The following is a 19,317-nucleotide window of genomic DNA, read 5'->3' as shown; positions in this document are numbered from 1 at the left end:
TTTAGATAGAGGAGGATTCAGAGAGCATGGTTTCCCCTTTGTTCTGTTTCTGTCAACATTGTTTTGGCAAATAATAGTCTAAAAGCCTTTTCTGGTTTTTTTTTGATTTTTTTTTCCGTTTTGGTATATATTTTTCTACAAGATTTTATTCCATTTTTTAAAGTGATAAGTCAAAGTCAGTGTGTTTAAGTTTTTCTATGTCTCCTGAGCTAAGTCCATAGAGCTGATTGATAAATTTTAAACTTGAGAATCAGTTCCTCCTTATTTTATCTTTTTTTTTTCCCCTTTTTCTTCCCTGTTGTGTAATAGGCTGATACATGAGACAATGACCATTTGTATTTCACTTTGTTTCCCATGACAGACCTGTTATTATCAGAGACATATCCATGCGCAGCTTTTCAGTCTGTTGTGATCTCCTTCATCACGTTTGCCACACAGCGGTTACGTGTTGCAGTGATGCTCTAGAGACACACCTTCATGTTATTGTAGGAACCCTAATACCTCTTGCCATGAACCAGTCTGAGATTCAGGACCAGGTAGTTTTGCATTGCTGCTTATTCCTTATCTGTTAGCTTCTTAGTTCATGTTCACAGTTGTTAAAGCTGTATCTATACTCATGTTCAATTTTAATTCCTTTTTTCTATGATTTGGAGATTTACATAAAAATTACTATTTGGGATGGGATAGTATGCCTTTAATTTTTTAAATAAAAGCATCTTCACTTTTGGTACTTCTGTTCTGCCAAATAGCACGTTGAGTAGCTAAGCAGCTACTTATAAAGCTCTGTGGGTGATTTCACAGGAAATACGAATAAAGATTTTTGGTATGAGAAGGTGTATAGAGGACAAAGAGGAAAAGTATGCAGAGAACAGAATTCGATAGTTCAGCCATTTATTTAACAAATATTCTTTAAAAATAAATCCTGCACGTAGGCCTTAAAAGGGAAACAAAGCAGTTTCTGTTGTGTGACAAGCATTATTTTCCAGAGTATGCCTGTTGCACTTCAGGCCTCATGTTGCCTTCTGGGTTAATCTGATCCCGCAGTACCATATGCACCTTTGTGGTTGCGTTGTAACTCTACATTATCCTCCTCCTTGTCCTTCCAGTTCAGCTGGAGGGCTCTGCTGATCCAGCTGAAACTAACTTGGCAAGTTTTTTCCCCAGCTTAATGATCGTGATCGGATTTACAATATGTCGGTGCAAACAGTTGTCCGTGCACAACTGCAAAGGCAACTTGTCAGGGCACCCCTAAGCAGAAACAAAGTGGGGAGGACAGAAATTTCTCTGAATTGGAACTGATGTCAAATATGAAACCCTCTCGTATCGTACTCCTGCAGGGAAGCCCACCCTCTAGTGATCACTTTTTCTTCTTTTTATTTTTTCTTCTAGTATTAAATGGAGGCTAATTAATAATTTTCAAGTAAACACAGGTCTTCTAATAAAAACATCATGATTTAGATTGTAGAATCCTCAAAACAGCTTGGATTGAATATCCAGTTGCATTGATTTTTAAGCATAAAAGCAGTGTTTTTGCAAAGAAAGTATGATACCACTTTGTCAAGCATTTATTCAAGTTATGGATCTGTTATAAAACAAATTCTGCAGAGTTCAGTGATTTGGGCTATAAGTTATGATATTGATCTGAATTTCAAATTAACAGCACTTTAGTGAGAATAATAAAGTCTTCATAACATCAGAAGAACTGTTTGGGTGCAGTGTTTTGCTAAATCATTGTCAGTATCATAGTGATTGTGTTGGCCAGTATTTGAGATCAGCTTCATCAAGAAACAGGATAGAACTGCAGGCCATGATAGTAAAAACTTTGATTTTTGTTTGGAAGGGAGAGTAGCAAAAATGCCTCACCATTTTAGAATATGTCTGTCATTTCCCCAAGCCTCTAAACATCTTACAACTTTTATCAGTGTAAGTAAATTATCTTAGCAGTTTAGTGGAACTTGGAGAGCTACATTATAGCCTGAATAAGAAATATGGCTTACTGTTTCTTAATGTTTCTCTGTAATTTTTGGGTTTTATTTACTTCTTATATGCAGGTCCTAGGCTTGTTGAAGTATCTGGTGATAGATAATAAGGATAATGAAAATCTTTATCATGCAATCAAATGCTTAGATCCTTTTCCTGAATATCCAGCTTTTAAAGATTTGCGAGCAACTCAGCAGAAAATAAAATACAGTAAAGGACCATATTCTCTTTTGGAGGTAATTACATTTTAAAATATATCTCATGACATAGTGTTTTTGGTAATGCAAACTTTCAAAATAAAAAGGATTTCCTAGCTACAGTTGAGAAATATTTAAATTAGACATAGATTGTTTTTATTGCCAGTTTTCAGAGACTGAGATATTTGTAGATTTCTATTCATACTTTGCATCTGTTAATATCCACCTTGTGGACTGCTGAGAGCCACTTCTTTGCCTGAAGCTTTTATATTTGTTTGTTATATGTGCTTAGTACAAAATGTTGTTTTGCAGGAAATTAATCACTTTCTCTCAGTTGGTGTTTGTGATTCACTTCCCTTAACACGGCTTGAAGGACTGTATGATTTACGCAAACAATTGGAACAATATAAAGATCAGATGAAGGATCTCCTGAAAAATTTCCAGGGTACCGATATATGTGTTTTGTTTCTTTTGTATCTGGTTTTAGGTGTTTAGCAAGGTTTTATTTTGTGTCAAGGTTTTTGTATGTTTAACAATGTAACCTTATTATAGTTTCATATGCAAAGTAAAATTACATTTATTATTCATCTAAAATCTGAAGTATCTGTAACATAGTGTCTTATAAATATTATATGAGGTGTTACATGGTAGAGAGAATAAAACAGCCTTCCAACTTTTGGCATGGGACATGTATGGTTGTGAATGCCCAGGATAACGTATAATATAAGTATATGGTTTTATGGCTGCTTAATGAGTTTTCTTGTTTTATGAATCTCCCTACTCTTTTAAATGTAATGAAGCTACATTTTATTAAAGTCATAGTATGTTAGAAAGTAAAGCTCTCAGAAGTTTTTAAATGGTAGAATTCAGTTGAACCTTGTCAGTTGTCCCCACATCTTGAATATCATTTACAATTTTAGTTTCCAAATTCTGCTTGAAAAGTGTTAGTGAAAGGGCAGCAAGCTTGTGTGGAGCAACTTCCATTGGAGGAAAGCCTTGTGAGACTGGAAAAGAGATTGAATAAGAAGGAGTGGAGAGAAGTGTATGAACTGGTGAATGGTACGATGAAGCTGAGTAGGGAGTGCCCATCACTTCTACGACAACAGATTAAATTATCTTGCAGCAGTTATATGGGAGAAACCATGTCATTTTTTCAAAATATATACAGCGTGGAACTTACTGTTACTTACTGTGGAGATGAGAAACATAACCGACCTTAAAAAGGATTAGATATATCTTATAAACTTTATTAGATACGAAGATCTGCTCAGGCAAAACCTGAGAAGTACTTTCTCTTGCTTTGCTGGAGGCAGGCTGGCAGGCTTGATGGGCCTGTTGCCTTGACTTTGCCTTATACTAGAAGTCTATTAACCACTGAATAATAATAGTAACAAGAAGAAGAACAACAACAATAATAACAATAATAATAATAGTAATACTAGTTCTTATTTTTTAAAAAGAAGTAAACCTATTATTGATAAAGGCTATACAACTCTGTGCTGAAAGCTGACATTTAAGAAATAACTGCTGCAGTTTGACCACACATATATTCAATTTTATAAAGGTGTCAACAAGCATATAGCCCTATCCCAGGTTTCCATTCCAATCAACAGAGCAGTGGGATTTTTAAGAAAATACTGCTGGTGGGTTTTTTTTTTCTTACTTTGGCAGATCATCATATTTTTTTCTTAGAACATTTCATTTGGCGTGTTTATTTAAAATAAAGACCTCAGGCAGGCAGCAAATATCTAAGGAAATGCCCATCATGAGAGTTTGTAGTTTGGCAAGGTTAATTAAACAACTGAAAGCTAGTGAAATTCTGAGAAGTTCCTGGCAGAAAGCCTATTTTTGAGATATTCCTTGGGTTCATATTTAGAACAGAATTATATTAGTTTAAGGGCTGTCAGTGGAGTTACACAATGACTTCACTGTTTCAGATAGCACTCTTACACCAACTTATGCTAATATTTCATGTAATTAATCATCATTTCTGCATCAAAATACTGAAAACAATAGCATTGTATATTTCGGTTTTGAGGATTCTTTGGCATAGTCAAATGCATAAAAATATTTTCAAGTTACAATGAATAAGATAACTGAAAAATTTTTTTGGTGTACTGTTTAATACCAACGTGCTTCAATATTGATAATGTGTGTTGACATTGGTAAATAAAAGACACTGAAGCAGTGCTTTCTTTCTAATATGTTCACATTACAATTACACTGACATTTTTGGCATTTATTTTTTCTTTCTGAATGATAGAAAAGCCAGAAGATTCTGTAGTAGTGAAATTGGTGGTGAACTTACTGCAGCTGTCCAAGATGGCAGTTAACCATACAGGAGAAAAAGCAGTTCTGGGTAAGTTCTTTACTCCCACAGGCTAATTAGGGCTGTCATTACAAAAACCAGGCTGAAACTGTGGCTGTTCTCAATGTTATTTCCCACTGCTATTTTGCATTACCTGCCAGAGGTAGCCATCAGGATTGTTAAAATGGTTGATATATCTTCTGTTCAGTCACTGTATTTTAAAGCTTTGACTAATAATTTAAATTGCAGTCAGTTTAGACTCTGGTCTGTTCTATATGCAGTAAAGAGTCATCTGTTTCTATGGGTCACTTTATTAGGTTGAAAAATAATACAAAAAATTGAAGAGAACTTACCTGAAAATTTTGTAGGCGTGTCATAGTGGAAATTAAAATAGTTGTTCTCCATCTTAAAGCCTCTTCTGTGTTATTAAAATTATTCTCACTGTTTACATTGACCGCTTGGTTAATGTTTGATCCAAAGCTAAAATCCAAATCCCCTCTTGCCCAAGTGGAGACTACCTCCACAAAGCTGGTGATTACTGAAATTAGATGTCTAAACTAGACAGAAACACCTTTATATGTACACCTGATATATTGTCTCTCTAAAAGACTAATGACTGATAATTACAAATGCTGAGGAACTGAAACTCATGTTGACTTCAGTATAATGGATTCTTTAGCACCTCTGCAAGCTGCAGGTTTCAGCCTTCTCTTCATTGCATTTCCTTAGGTGATTTGTCAAATTTAGTTCAAAACTCAACCTGTGTATCTTCAGTATGTTCTTTATTTGTTCTGGTGGTTAAAACAATGTTGTAGAAGATGGAAACATTTTCCATGCACATGCAGAGTTTGAAAGAAAGAGCAGGGAAATAGATTTTGTTTTCTTTCTGGTGAACATTAACGTGCCTTTTTAAATATTATTTTCAAGGTCAATTTTGTTTTGTTTTATTCTTTTGTTTTGTTTTATTTCTTTTTTCTGGAAAACAAATGAGGGACACATAGGTACATCATTTTATGTAAAATGTAGGTTAATTCTGACTGAGTTTATAGTCTACGGTTTGTGCTTACACAGGCTACTGTTTGTATTTACCATACGCTTAGGGAATGAATGTGAGTGATTCTGACCTTTTGCACTTGCCTGTTTCTGACAGAAGCAAAAATAAAATCCTTGTCCGATATAAACTGGAACATCCAGAGCCATAGGCACTCCTAGAAAATTGGGTTAAAAAGCATAACTTTATTATTTGCGAGTCTTATGCTGCAAAATTTTTTAACATGTAATTTTAATCATAAAGCTCCTTAAGTGATTATTTATAATGTTTGCAGCTTTTTACCCCATAACAATCTCAGTTCTAAAAGTAGGGTGAGACCTTGTTTTACTGTTCATAAGACTACAGAAAGACTGTAAAATTACTTGCATTTGCAGAGGCTGTTGGAAGTTGCTTGGGAGAAATAGGTCCCATGGATTTCTCCACCATAGCTCTTCAGCGTGCTGAAAATGCACTGGATTCTAGAGCAGCAGACTTATTTGAAGATAGAAAACATCAGTGGGTCTTCATAATGTTAACTCAAATAAATACTGCTTTAACAGATAATTGGTGAGTATGCTTATTTAGTTAGCTCAAAGCTTAATAGGAGCCTTTAAGTTGTATGTTGTTCAAATCAGCTGAAAGTAACTCTCTGAAAGCTTTACTAACACCTGTTAGTGTCCAACCATGTGCTGCTTCGAGGCTCGCATTACTTACCCGGTCAAACTTAGATGTTTCCTGGAAATTCTCTAGTTGGACTCAAGCCAGAGAGTGTCCTCTGTGCTGTACAGGATAGCAGTGCTGTGGAGGAAATAATCAGGCTTTGTTTTATAATAAAATATGCAATGGCACATCCTACTCCAGAATTTTCTGATTTGATGCGCACATAGACTGTGGAGTTATTTGCCTTGTGTATTTATAAAGATGATTTTGAAAGTCAAATATCTGAATTAAATTAATAATAAAGATGTTGTGTATGTTATTTTTTTTAGTATTGGTGTTAGAGCTGCTGCTGTTTCCTGTTTGAAAAACATATTAGCCACAGAGTCTGGAAGTGAATTTTGGGAAGTTTATAAAAGTAAAGCTGATCCCCTGTTAATCTATCTACAGCCTTTCAGAACATCTAGAAAAAAGGTACTTCTTTTGATATGTCTTACATATATAGCATATAGGTAGAGAAAAAATAAAAATAGATATTTTTTTTAAAAGTGCATTTGAAAATATTTTTGAGACAGGCTTTGATGAATGTAATACACACTTTCTCAGGATTCCAGTGTCATTTGATGCAAAAAATCGGTGGAAAATAAGTCAGGAAAAAAGTGCATAATTAACTGCAAATCAGATATTTCCTCATTTTGAAACTTTTGATTTGTGACCTAAACGTGATGCCTACAGTGACCTTGTTGATGTTATTAGTAAAATTTTGGGTTTAGTACTTTCAGATTTTCTTGGAAAACTTGACATTTACATGAACAGAATTCATATTGTTAGTCAGTTGAAGCATCAGTAATAGTTAATATATTTTGGTCTGTGCAGATTGCCATATGGCTTTTTTTAAGTGCCTTCGAATTTTTTTATGTTTGTAATATGTGTATTTTCCTTCTAGTTTCTTGTAGTATCTGCTAATGATACAGAGGCTCGTTTAGAAACTTTGGATGACACAAACCTGTGGATTCCTGTGGGAGAAAGTCATGAGACCTGGATCAAGTGCCTAACTAGTTCGATATTGGACAGTGGAGGTGTGAAAAATGAAGTTCTACAGTTAATGAAGCCACTGTGTGAGGTGAGCTAAATCATACACATGTATGTACGTGTGTGTGCTGTGATGTATAAAAAATATGATTACTTATCTTGATAACAAATAGTAATTTCTGCTGTTAAATAATTCAGAACCTTTGTAATCATATATTGCAGGTACTCATGAAATATATTCTTGAAATACAAGTTTTGAGAGATGATTGTAACGTAGATGAACTTTATGTGGCTACTTTAGCTGAATGCCAGCACAGCCCTATTGAGTGGTTTACATTATTCATATTACATGTTCTTTCTCAAACATTGCATGTTTGTTTCAGTAGTTGTCAGTTTGGTTGTAACCTAGAGGTAGAAAGGTTTTTTCCATTGTCTCTCTTAGCAGCTGCTGTGCATGGTTGTTTTCTAGGTGAAAACAGACTTGTGTCAAACTTTGCTTCCATACTTGATTCATGATATAGTTCTTCATGACTCAGATGAATCTTGGAGAAATCTTTTGTCTCTTCATATCCAGAAGTTTTTTACAGCCTGTTGCAAATTTGCCTCGTCTAGTAGATCTACTCCAAATTCTGATTCAGGTAATGTCATGATATTTTTGTTTCAACTAAAAGTGGGATTCTGGTTGTGAAAAAACTATCTCCTGACATCAAATGTATGATGTGCGCTTGCAGGCAGACTGAATTTTAGAAACTTCTGCCCAATTGTTTGATCTTTTTCAGTGGAGATAGCGTTAATTTTGAAGCTGTTCGTTGGCAGCATCCAAGCAGCTTCTTCAGTATAACTTTTTTCCTTATTCACAACTGGATGATATTTATTACTTGCTGAATTTAGATGTTATGCAATGTTGTGTGCTGCAAGACTTGAGTTGTGGACTGTCTCTTAAAATGACTAATCGGCAGTTAAATTCCTCTCTTACTCAAACAGGAGCGATAGAAAGCAGTTTGATCTGTATTTTCTCCTTGGAGAAGACTAACCCTTTCTTTAGCTTCTGCCAAATATTGATAATGGCCTCCCTATACGTTCAAAAGACCTGTTCCATTCCAGCAGAATGAAAGGAAGTTGTAACCAAAAGTACTGCAGCAGAATATAAGTAATGCAGTAAGTTCCTTTAAAAGGAAAGCACCTTCTAATCAAACTGTTGGCATTCTTTCCAATTAGATTGTGATCAAAGAAAACCTAAATTAGTTCCAATCCATCAGGATCCAAACTAGAAAAGACCAGACAGTTAGACATGAGAGAGTTGAGTGTATCCGAACAAGAGACTTAGTGTTGATCCATTTTGACATTCAAGTTCTAGAAATTGGCAGTTTAAAGCATAAATGGTGTGAACATCATGCCAATCACTGCGTTGCCTGAGAAACCAAACCTAATTGTGAATTGCCAACTGCTTGACTAGAGTCAGACCCACCAAAACTAAAAATAGTGAATATTTTGGAATTAGTGTATGTCGGTCTGGTGAATAATAGGTCAGTTGAATCTGTTATTTTGCAGAAGAGATGTAATTTTTTTGTTGAATTAATATTTCTAAATACATGTCCAGTTATTTCTCCTTAGCATTTAGATTTTCGATCTGATGCCATGAAAAGCAGGCACCATTTTCATTTTCTGTCTGTAAGCTTCTTGTTAGTGAGTACGAACTCCGTGCTGTCAGTTACCATTATTGTAATTTGGCCTGTTGTTCAACAAATCCCTAAGAATAACTGTTTTCTTCCAGTTTTCTTGGCCAGTGCCTTTTTCTTCCCCTGACTCATTAATACTTTCTAGTACCCAAATACAACTCATTCAGAAATTTTTAGTTGTTCATCTGATGAAATTATGAAAGAGGAAACAGCAAGCTCTTTGGGGCGTTGATTGTACAGTCCAACAGCATGGACCCTACCTGTGAGGTGCTGTCTCCATTGCCAAGGAGAGCAGCACGTGGGAAAGGAGGGAAAAACGTCATGGTGCGTTAGGAACTGAGAGTCAGATGTCCCCATTGCATGTCTTCTGAAAGTTAAGCATGTGGGAGATGACTTAAAAAGAAGGAGCTGGTGTTCCTTCTGTCAGATCTTTGGTAGCAGTAGAAACTAAGTGTCATTCGTTTCTGTTTGTTGAAGCGCACAAAATGCCCAGATACCACTTCTTTAATATGGCTTTTGCATTCTTTAGGGGAAATTGCTAGTTCCACATCTCACTGTAATGTAGTAGTAATCAAACCTTTGGTTATGCTTTCCCTGTTTCTTCCTTCTTGTAATTGATAAATCAAAAATTACCAGAAAAATGGAGAAATTATTAAACAAGTGAATTGAACACAAATTGTAGCCATCTGATTTTATTTTATTTTTTTTAATCCAGAAGCAAGGCATAGAAATATAAATTATTTAAATGTGTGTCTATGTGGGAAATAGTGGGTTTTTTTGTAAGCATCCACACTATAAAATCTGCAATAAAGCTACTAGCAAGTATTTCTATGACTTTGGAATAACTTTATATGGCTCAAACCTAAGAGAAGAGGTCTGTTATGGAGATTTGTGCAATCCTGTTAGTTCATCTCTGAGTTCTATAATAAGACATATAATACAGAAATTATTAATACAAAGATAATTTGATAATATTGTGGTATAAACTACTGTAGTGCCTCTAACATAGTGTTAGGAGGAAAAATACGTTTTGTGACAAACTATTAGTTTAATTTTGGAAATGCCATCCAAGGAAGTTTTTAGTTACTTTCTTGAGTACAAAATAGACCATTTTATTTTGTAAAATGCATATGTTATGACAAAAGTTCATTATATTCTTTCCTTTGAAATATACATCCCAGAGCAAGAAACCCATAATTGTAGAAGTTTGAATAAAGTATCTCGACGAGCGATGCTTGCTGTTGTTGATTACTTAAGAAGACAAAAGAGGTGAATTATCACTTTCTCAAATGTTGCTTTAATTTAATTATGACTGTACTAAGATCTATTGATGCTCTAGATTAAAGAAGAACATGATAGAGAACATGTCAGTCAAAAGAATGAAGATACAGTAGTGACCTTGCATTTTTTACAGAAGTGATATAGCTGGACTTAAAGGATTCTAACTATGCTGAAGGAGTTTTCTAAAAACTTTTTGTCTGATAAACTTCTTGTAGTTTGGGTTTTGAGGGGGGTGCTAAAATAAAATTAGCCTTTGGAAAGCTTTATAGTTAGTTTGGATTTGTTTTCTTTAACGTTAGAGAGAAGGTCTGTTGCAGCAGTATTAAAGTGTTTATTTAATCAGATCTGCTTCAGGTACAGTTTTTGATGACAGCTTCTGGCTGGATCTGAATTATCTTGAGGTTGCTATAGCAGCACAGTCTTGTGCTGCTCACTTCACAGCCTTGCTCTACGCAGAAATCTACGCAGACAAGATAAATAGAGACAAACAACAAGAAAGGTATGAGGCTTGAGGAGTGCAGTTTCTTGACATTTCTGGTAAAATGGGTCATGTTTTGTGCATCCCAGTAGTGTTTTGTTATGTGAGAAATCAAGGAAGCTTTAAAAATATTTCATAGGTGCATGTATGGACATGAAAATATTTCTACCAATCCTTGAATGTAATCAAAAGCACGTTGACTCGTAATCAGAAACTTTGCTTAGTGCTATTGGTTAAATTAAAGCCAGAAGTTAATCAAAGAAAGAAGGAAACGCCAGAATGATAACCAGAATTGTGTGTGGATTGAGCTGAATGATCCTTGTAGAGAAGGAGTTTCCTTCTATAATGGACAATTATTTTTGTCTTCTGGTATAGCAAGATCAAAATATGGAACTAGTTTAGAAGCTTTGTTTTTGTTGCAAATAACTCTAAGGTAGTGAAAATATAACAAGAGGAAGATTATAAGCTTATGCATTAACTAACTGCTTTTATTCTTTGGCAGAAGAAAAAATGCTTCAGCCATTCACAAAAGCAACTTGATCTAATAAAATATTTGAAATTACAAGGTGGGTTTTTTTATCTCTGAAAAAACACCTTGGTGTTAAAATCCCTTGACATTGATATTCTCAGTTCAGCTGATCATTGGAGTTCTAATGGAGAGCTATTTTGAATGATTTAGGGGTATGACAGGCATGGTCTTGCATTTGTTGTTTGTACCGCTTATTTTTTAAGTGTTGTTTCAGAATTTCTTTAGTTCTTTGTATGAAATTTAATTTAACTTTATTGGTTGAAACTTTTCTTTTAGATCTTCTTTTAAAGCAGCTAAGAGTTTGACATTTGAAGAAGAAAGTCAAAAAACAACTATTACTACTTTGAATGAAAAAAGTAAAGAAGAAACTGGCTTAAGTTTACAGGTACCTGTGTGCTTCATAATCTGAAAGCAAACCTTCTCATATAATTACTATTAAGAGTAGATTTCATCTGAGTTGAAGGCAGATCTAGTTGAATTCAAAAATTGTGTTTGAAAGTTCTCCTCATGCTTTAATTCAAAGTGAACTTAGTAGCCTTCTAGACAAGTTAAATTGAGTATTCGTTCACCTGAAACACTAATTAACTGGCAAATTTTACATCACAGCAAGCAGACTTTGTTCCCTGAAAGAACTGACCTCATGGTGATAACTAGCCAAGTATTCTTCAGTTTGTTTTGTCAGAGATATATGTTCATTAAAAATGAACATGTAGTGTGGGAGGCTGTACTAATCAAAACCAAAGTAGTAGTATCTCTTGCAAGTTTATTTGATATATCAAATCTGATCCAGTAGCCTTGTCTAAGTTCTTTGCATTGTTCATTATTCCAGAACTGTCCTTGTGTAACTTTTAAGATGCATTGCTTAGCTGGTGTGTCTGATGCTCATTCAGTACTACTGCCTTTTGCTTTTCAGCCAGTCCACCTAAGGCCTAGTTCTGTTTTTTTGTTTAATAAATTAGCAGGGAAGGTAGGTAGTCCTGAAGAGTTTTGCTAGACTGCATAACTTTTTTCCTGTGATGATAACAGGCTCAGATACTGCATAAAGGAAAATTTAGCAATGATAATGTTGCATCCAAGGACTCATATTTACAAACTTACATGATATATGTAAAACTAACTTGAACTGGTTCCAAAAAAAGGTAACTCTTCATTTTTGTGGTGCATTTTCTAGGACCTTCTCATGGACATATACAGAAGCATTGGAGAACCTGACAGTCTCTATGGCTGTGGCGGAGGAAGAATGTTACAACCATTAGCGCGGTATAATTTATTAATGTTCTTATGTTCTTTAGAGTCATTGTTTTCATTTATTAGTAAGGAACTTCAACTGAAAACATCCTGTTAACTTACAACAGGCTAAGAACATATGAGCATGAAGCAGTATGGGAGAAAGCCCTTGTAACATATGACCTTGAGACAAGCCTCTCTCCATCTACTCGCCAGGCAGGAATAATAGAGGTAATCTTATTTTGTAAGAGGAAATAAATGTAAGAATTGATATCCATCATACTGAGTCATTTGTATTAAGTCCAAAATTGTTTTAGGACTGAAAGCAATCCCTTTATTCATCAAGTCCAGCCCACTGTCATACACATCCAAACTGTGTAATATAAGACAACTCAATATTTGTCCTGAAAATGTTAAGGTTCCTATTCCTCTTGTCACTCACCAAAATCATGGGTGATGAATTTTGTGAAATACTTAAGGCCAGCTCCTAAAATGACAGGATATGAAAAGTAATGTAATTGGTTACTTTTCCTCTCTCATTCTTCAAACTTCTCCATTGTGGCGAGTATCTGACTGAAACTGTGGCATTTCTGATACAATAAATAAATAGAATTGATGCTATTTTGAACCCTTAAAAAGTATGTTGCTTTTTTAGCCTAAAAATGTTTACACCAGTTCTATAATAATGTAGCACAGGTATATCTGTTTCTCTCCTCATTTCATTTTCCTATGAAAATTTTCTTTTATTTTCTTACCCCAAATTATTTAGTATCATTGCTAAAATTCCATTCCATTTCTCTTTCATAATGGCTGCATGCATAGTCTAGTTAACTGGTCACAATTATAAAGACATTATGGTCTTCAAACAGATAGGTGTTGCAGGAAACCTCTTCAAATCCCCACCAGGAAAATGGTTCATTAAGAAGTAAAACCCATTTTGACTTACTATTGGGAATGGTGGAACGGAGAAATGTGAACTCATAGTTAATTTGAAGCAAAGTGTGGAAATTTATTTAAAAGAATGCCACCCATGGTGATAGTAATGAAGCTGCTTTCCTGGGGGTGCAGATATCAATAGTGGGATTAGTAGTTTTATAAAAAGTTTTCATGTTATGTAGTGCTGAGTTTAGACATATTTATGGTCCTGTCATACCTGCAAAGGCTTCTTTGTTTACAAAGGTAAAACAAAGCCTTTAAAAAAACTAGTTCAGTTTGGTAAAGGAGGAAAACCAACTTCTAGTAATTTTCTTAATTCCAGGCTTTGCAGAATTTTGGTCTTTGCCACACTCTTTCCATGTATTTAAAAGGGCTGGAACGTGAAAACACTGAGTGGTGCCCAGAACTACAGGAAATGCGCTACCAGGCAGCATGGAGGAATATGCAGTGGGGCCACATCTCTTTTGTCAGGTAAACCAACTTTTGCTAGTTTATTAAGCAAAAGGCAGTGTCAGATCCAAGCAAAAAGGGCAAGGTGAGAATATAGTTTCTATGAAGCAGGTCACATAATTTGTCTTAATAATTGAATGTAAAAGCAGTCTTTTTCACTTCTCTGGTTTGTATGCACATCACTTTCCATTTTCCTGAGAAACTGTACACAGGTAATTCTTTTTGATTGTTCATAATTGTGAACTGAAATTTTCCATTTTTGACTTGGATAGTAAACTTACCTCAAGTACAAGTGAGGGTTAGATAGTTTAATATCTAATTTATAAGGAAATGGGGAAATATTACTTAATAAGCCACAACAGGTTATCAAGACCTGGATAGGCAAACACCAGTATTGATTTATGGCTACTCCCTCATAAGGAGTAATCTCCTCCCTTAATGTGTAACTGGATATGCCACATATGGCAGTAGTTATTTCATGTGACTAGCCAGAATCTGTGTCTGTCCCTTCTTAGTACAGGTACATTATGGCATGTTTTAGGAAGAATACAGAATAGATACACTACATATTGGCAAATCAAAAGTTACATGGTGGGGTCTCCTCCTACATCAGCTTTTGGTAGTAGAATGGAAGATTTTTCTCCTAAGACTTACAGAGAGGTATTCTGGGGAACACACTCCCGGTGTGTTCGTTGTCTCCTGCACCGTCATGAAATCATTGATAAGACTCATCTGGAGAACTTCATGAACAGCCTGTTGAAGGGCATTTGTTATGCCACAATCAGAACAAATTTCTTATAGGTGTGCTCTCTTGGTCCCTGGGTTAGGGTCTGTATAACCCTCCTTGGCAAATGGAGTAGTCACCTTTAATACAGGAGCAGAAGAAGATGAGAGAGATGGCAGGAAAGAGGAGGGCCAAGGAGAAGGAGAAAGAAAAGCCAAAAGGGCAAAGAAGGGGGGAAAATTCTATTGAACACTATGGATTTTTTTAACCTTCTGATTTTATTTATTTTTTTCCATTTTAAGAATATTTTTGAAGTTAACTGTACAAAGCTGTTGATTCTTAACTGAAGTTGCGTATATACTATAATATGTATGTTTCAGCATAATACTGAGAGAGATATTATGATTACACTTTTATTGTGCAGTTGAGTTTGTGGCATATTTTTGATACAACTGTGAATGTGTTCTCTGTATTCCAAACATTTTGACAATTACTATTTTTCTTTGTCTAAAAAGAACAGCTTGAATTTGTAAAATGCTAAATTAATTTAAAATTTAAAAGATTGCATCATTATTTTTATAATGCAAAATAGCAATCCAGCTGCAGAAAATCTACAACTGAAAATATATGTCATAAAGATAAAATTGATGCATTGTAGAGAAATGTACTTTTCTTTTTATTTTATGTTACTTTTGTTTTATTTCTTAGAGATGAAGCGGGAAGACCAGGTTACCATGAATCTTTGTATGATGCCCTTCAGTCTTTACGAGATAAGGAATTCTCTGCTTTCCACGACAGTCTTAAAGATGCCAGGTAACGGTATGCAAATACTGTGCTGTTACAGAGAGAGATGGAGACAATGTGTGTGTTTCTACTCCCAGGTTGTATATGAAAGACTATCATGGGGTTTTATGGGCTTAAATAAAGTCTTCTGCATAGAATAAAATTAATACTTCCAGAATGCAACTTTATTTCTAAGTTTTTTAACTTCAGTTTGTCATCTGTGCATATATAATTTGTGTGCTAATTGAAGATACATTTCCTGTTGTATACACCCCCTTACTTTGTGTTCCTCTAAAGTGGATTTCAGTGTTGGGTGCTCTTCTTTGGCTGAACTTTGGGGTTTATATATGCTTACTGTCTTTTCATTTATTGACAAAATTTATTATTTTAATTTTAATGCTAATACAAAATCACTCCAGACTGAATAGTTTAGCTGTTTAAATTCTGTTCACTGTGTGGAAATTATGTTATGGATATTTGCAATTACTTGTGGATAGTGAAAAAAAAATAAATTTACTGTTTCTCTGCTAAATCCATAGAGTGAATGAAGTCGAAGAGCTGTGCAAAGGGAGTCTTGAATCTGTTTATTCATTATACCCAACCCTTTGTAGACTACAGCTAATTGGAGAGTTGGAAAACACAGGTCTGCTGTTCTCCAGGTAATTTTTTAAGATTGTTTAAGATTGTTTCTGAGCTTTCAGAATTTTTAGTAATCAGACATTGCATGAAAATTGTAACGACCTCAACAAATTTTATTCGTGAGCATCTGAACTTCATCCTAAAAATTAAAGGATTTTAGCTTTACTATGTGAAGACAATTTTAGATTCTCTTATTATTTCCAGACTGGATTTATTTACAGTCTAATTTGAATTATTTGATATTATGCCAATACTGTATTTTAAATAATTATTTTCTTTCATTTGTGTTGAGTTCCCTAGTATACTCCAAGGTGGCAGTCATATCTCCTAGCTTTTGCTTTACTCAGGTAACTGAGTCATCCTCTCGTAGTTTCTTTTCTAAAAATGTTTTCAATTTCCTTCATGACGCCCATAGCTCTATTGAAAGTTGTTTCAGTTTGAATCACTTTTTTCATGGACCTCTAATACTATATTCTTAACATTGCTTTTTAATCACAGAAAGGTGTTTATCTCGGTAGTGCTATTAACATTGAATTTTCTCTGTCATAGTTGTGTCAGTTTGGTAGCTAATAGTCATCCTGCAGTCATTTAGCCTGTCTGGAACGTTATTGCTTTTTGCAGTTAATGGATTGCCTAAGAAAATAATACATGAAATGGCAACCCGCAGTGTGACAGTTTAGATTTATTATTGTATTAATCCATATTTAACCTATATAATAAAACAGGAATCTTGGTCTGTGATCTTTTAAGCAGCCCTCTGTTCAAATGCTATTCCCTTTGCTGATGGACCTTTAACCACGAGGAACTTTTACAGAGGAGCTGTTCACCTGTAATGTTGATCTTCGTGTTTGTTAAAACTGGAAGGCTGCCAGTTTAGTCCACATATAGTAAACATTTGTAGGGTTTTATGGACTATTTCTTGGTTTGGAACTGTACATTGTGAACTTCCTCAGTAGTTCACTTTTTAGTCATCTTGCATTTCACGAATGTTTACTGAGAATTAGTAACTGGTCTTTTTTCTTTCGGTAACAATTGTAGATCTGTTACTACTCAACAACTGAATGAAGTTTATTTGAAGTGGCAGAGACAGTCCCAACTTCTCAAGGACAGTGACTTCCATTTCCAGGAACCCATCATGGCTCTGCGTACTGTAATTTTGGAGATCTTGCTTGAGAAGGAGAATGACAATACCAAAAGAGAATGTATTAAAGACATCCTGACCAAACATCTGGTGGAGCTCTCTAGATTGGCAAGAACTGCTAAAAATACACAGGTAACAGATTCCAGGAAAGATCAGGAAAAGATGCTTAGTTTTTTTAGTTTATAAAAGAACTTAATTTTTAAGAGTCCTGAAGATGAACTGTATTCTAAGTTTATTCAGTGATTCAATTAGTTGGAGACTTAAACTAAGTAGAACTTATTCATAGTTTGTATTTATAGATGTGTTTTCTGAATTTTGTTCCTAGCTGTAAGCTACTCTGTGAGGCAGATAATAAAAAAATGAAATTTTTAGTGAAGAATGCTCTTACAGCTCTGTTTCTCATTTTGTTGCAATTTTATATATCCATCTTTCACTTGCATCATACTACCGTAGCATTCCAGAGTAAAACTGCAGAAATAACTTCATTGCATCTCTATATTTACTGTTATCTTCGAAGTTTTATGCTCTCAAAGCACCATTGCACTGTGGTAAATCTCTTTCTGTGAATGACTTAATGGTATTTGCACTATCAGTGATTTTTGCACCTGCTGATGCATTTAAGGTCCAGAGTCAGCTTTGGCTAGTTAGTCTTGGCTAGGTAATGCATCTGGAGGAGTAACTCCATAAGAGCTTATAGAGCAATGATGTCTTCCAGGGACCTCTACAGAAAGTAGTTCCAGCTAAATACAGAACCTGGAAAGGTTTTTAACATTTCACATATGTGAAACTAAATTACACTTTGATTTCAGAAAGGTTCTAACTCTTTTTATGAGTAATGATGAAATCAGCAGAACAGCTGTCTTTGATTTCATGAATTTGCAAACTTTACCCAGTACCTCTGGAATTGTTTGGGAAAATTACTTGAGATGTTTTTTATCTTGTGCCTGCCCAGCTACCAACACTGTGGCAATGAGTGTCCTACAAGAGCATCTACAGAAGTTAATTTTTTTTTCACTCTGATTTTTAGTTACAGAAGATGATTAAAATTGGGGTACCATATTTTGGGTTGAGTAGAAGGTTCTGAAAGATTGAGCCAGCGTGTTTCTGAAAACAGGATCATTCCAGCCTTTTCAGTGTTGAAGGTCATGGGCAACCTTTGGGGCATCCTTCTGGGCCTTTTCAGTCTTTCAGACCGTGCGATGATATCCCTTTCCTTTTGGCACAACAGTAGCTGATAATACAACGTGTCTGGATGCAGGAAAGTTTTTGAAGAAGCACTCTTTGCAACTAATGGCTTCTCTTTCTCTTTGGTGCCACTACTATCCATCAGAAGTAAGAGTGCCATACAGAGTCATCACACTGACCACTAATTGAACTACCCAAACTTACATTTGCAGGCATTCTTACATTTTAATTGCTTATTTAAAAGTTTGATTGATTTGGTTATTGGTCAGACAGCTCATGAAAATACACTTCAGTCGCTATATTTACATTGTTAAAAACCTAGTTGGCTCTTTGTACTGTCACAGTGATATTAGTTTACTAAATAAATGAGGATGTTACTTCACCAGTGATACAAGCAAAGAGGTAGCATGCAAAAGAATTAGTGTATGGTGATGCCATGTTTAAAATTATTTTTCTGTGATCTGTAAAAACATATGTAATGATGTAATAATAATAATAATTACTAAGCTATAAATCCATTACTTCAGTAGGTACGTATAACAGAATTTCTTTACTGTATATCTCCAATTTAAAATGTTGAACATTGATACTTTATTTTAGAGTTTGTGAGGTTTAATTCCATAGTCTATTTTTGTTACAAATCAGGATTTTCTGCGAGTATATAGAAAAATAACTTCATATCTTTGCTGCAAATAAATTCGTAGCATTGAATGGGCAGACTGTGCTGCACAAGTAGAGCAAATGGAGTCTAAAAACAAAACTTGCTGTGAGACACTGGTATTTCACTTAAAGAATTGTTTATGATTATTTTTTCAATTTCAGCTTCCAGAAAGAGCTATGTTTCAGATCAAACAACACAATCCAGAGGGATGTGGAGTTTCCGAATGGCAACTAGAAGAAGCACAGGTTTTCTGGGCTAAAAAAGAAGAGAGTCTTGCACTGAATATACTTAAAACGATGATAAAAAAATTAGATGCAGATTGGTTTCAGGTATATGTTATATATTGTATAAACTTATGGGAATTAAATTATTTAAGATCCTAATTCCACTTTCTGAAATT

At 34.8% G+C, this 19,317-nt stretch overlaps 1 protein-coding gene across 2 annotated transcripts in view; it reads left to right on the top strand.

Moving 5' to 3' along the window:
• Nucleotides 1-19,317, top strand: part of ATM (ATM serine/threonine kinase) — a 65,348-nt gene that overhangs the window by 27,819 nt on the left and 18,212 nt on the right. For both annotated transcript variants that reach the window (XM_032680944.1, XM_032680943.1), the window contains exons 30-47: nucleotides 362-536; nucleotides 2,052-2,216; nucleotides 2,490-2,622; nucleotides 4,441-4,536; nucleotides 5,911-6,082; nucleotides 6,505-6,646; nucleotides 7,119-7,295; nucleotides 7,674-7,842; nucleotides 10,065-10,152; nucleotides 10,508-10,663; nucleotides 11,448-11,556; nucleotides 12,343-12,431; nucleotides 12,527-12,629; nucleotides 13,657-13,805; nucleotides 15,217-15,321; nucleotides 15,831-15,950; nucleotides 16,969-17,203; nucleotides 19,079-19,246. In XM_032680944.1, the coding sequence (XP_032536835.1) occupies nucleotides 362-536; nucleotides 2,052-2,216; nucleotides 2,490-2,622; nucleotides 4,441-4,536; nucleotides 5,911-6,082; nucleotides 6,505-6,646; nucleotides 7,119-7,295; nucleotides 7,674-7,842; nucleotides 10,065-10,152; nucleotides 10,508-10,663; nucleotides 11,448-11,556; nucleotides 12,343-12,431; nucleotides 12,527-12,629; nucleotides 13,657-13,805; nucleotides 15,217-15,321; nucleotides 15,831-15,950; nucleotides 16,969-17,203; nucleotides 19,079-19,246 (2,551 nt within the window). The remainder of the gene's footprint in view (nucleotides 1-361; nucleotides 537-2,051; nucleotides 2,217-2,489; nucleotides 2,623-4,440; nucleotides 4,537-5,910; nucleotides 6,083-6,504; nucleotides 6,647-7,118; nucleotides 7,296-7,673; nucleotides 7,843-10,064; nucleotides 10,153-10,507; nucleotides 10,664-11,447; nucleotides 11,557-12,342; nucleotides 12,432-12,526; nucleotides 12,630-13,656; nucleotides 13,806-15,216; nucleotides 15,322-15,830; nucleotides 15,951-16,968; nucleotides 17,204-19,078; nucleotides 19,247-19,317) is intronic.

Source organism: Chiroxiphia lanceolata, chromosome 2 (assembly GCF_009829145.1).
Source record: "Chiroxiphia lanceolata isolate bChiLan1 chromosome 2, bChiLan1.pri, whole genome shotgun sequence".
NCBI classification, from domain to species: Eukaryota; Metazoa; Chordata; class Aves; order Passeriformes; family Pipridae; genus Chiroxiphia; species Chiroxiphia lanceolata.
The sequence above is the reverse complement of the archived record's forward strand: the minus strand, read 5'-3'. Positions and strand labels throughout refer to the sequence as shown.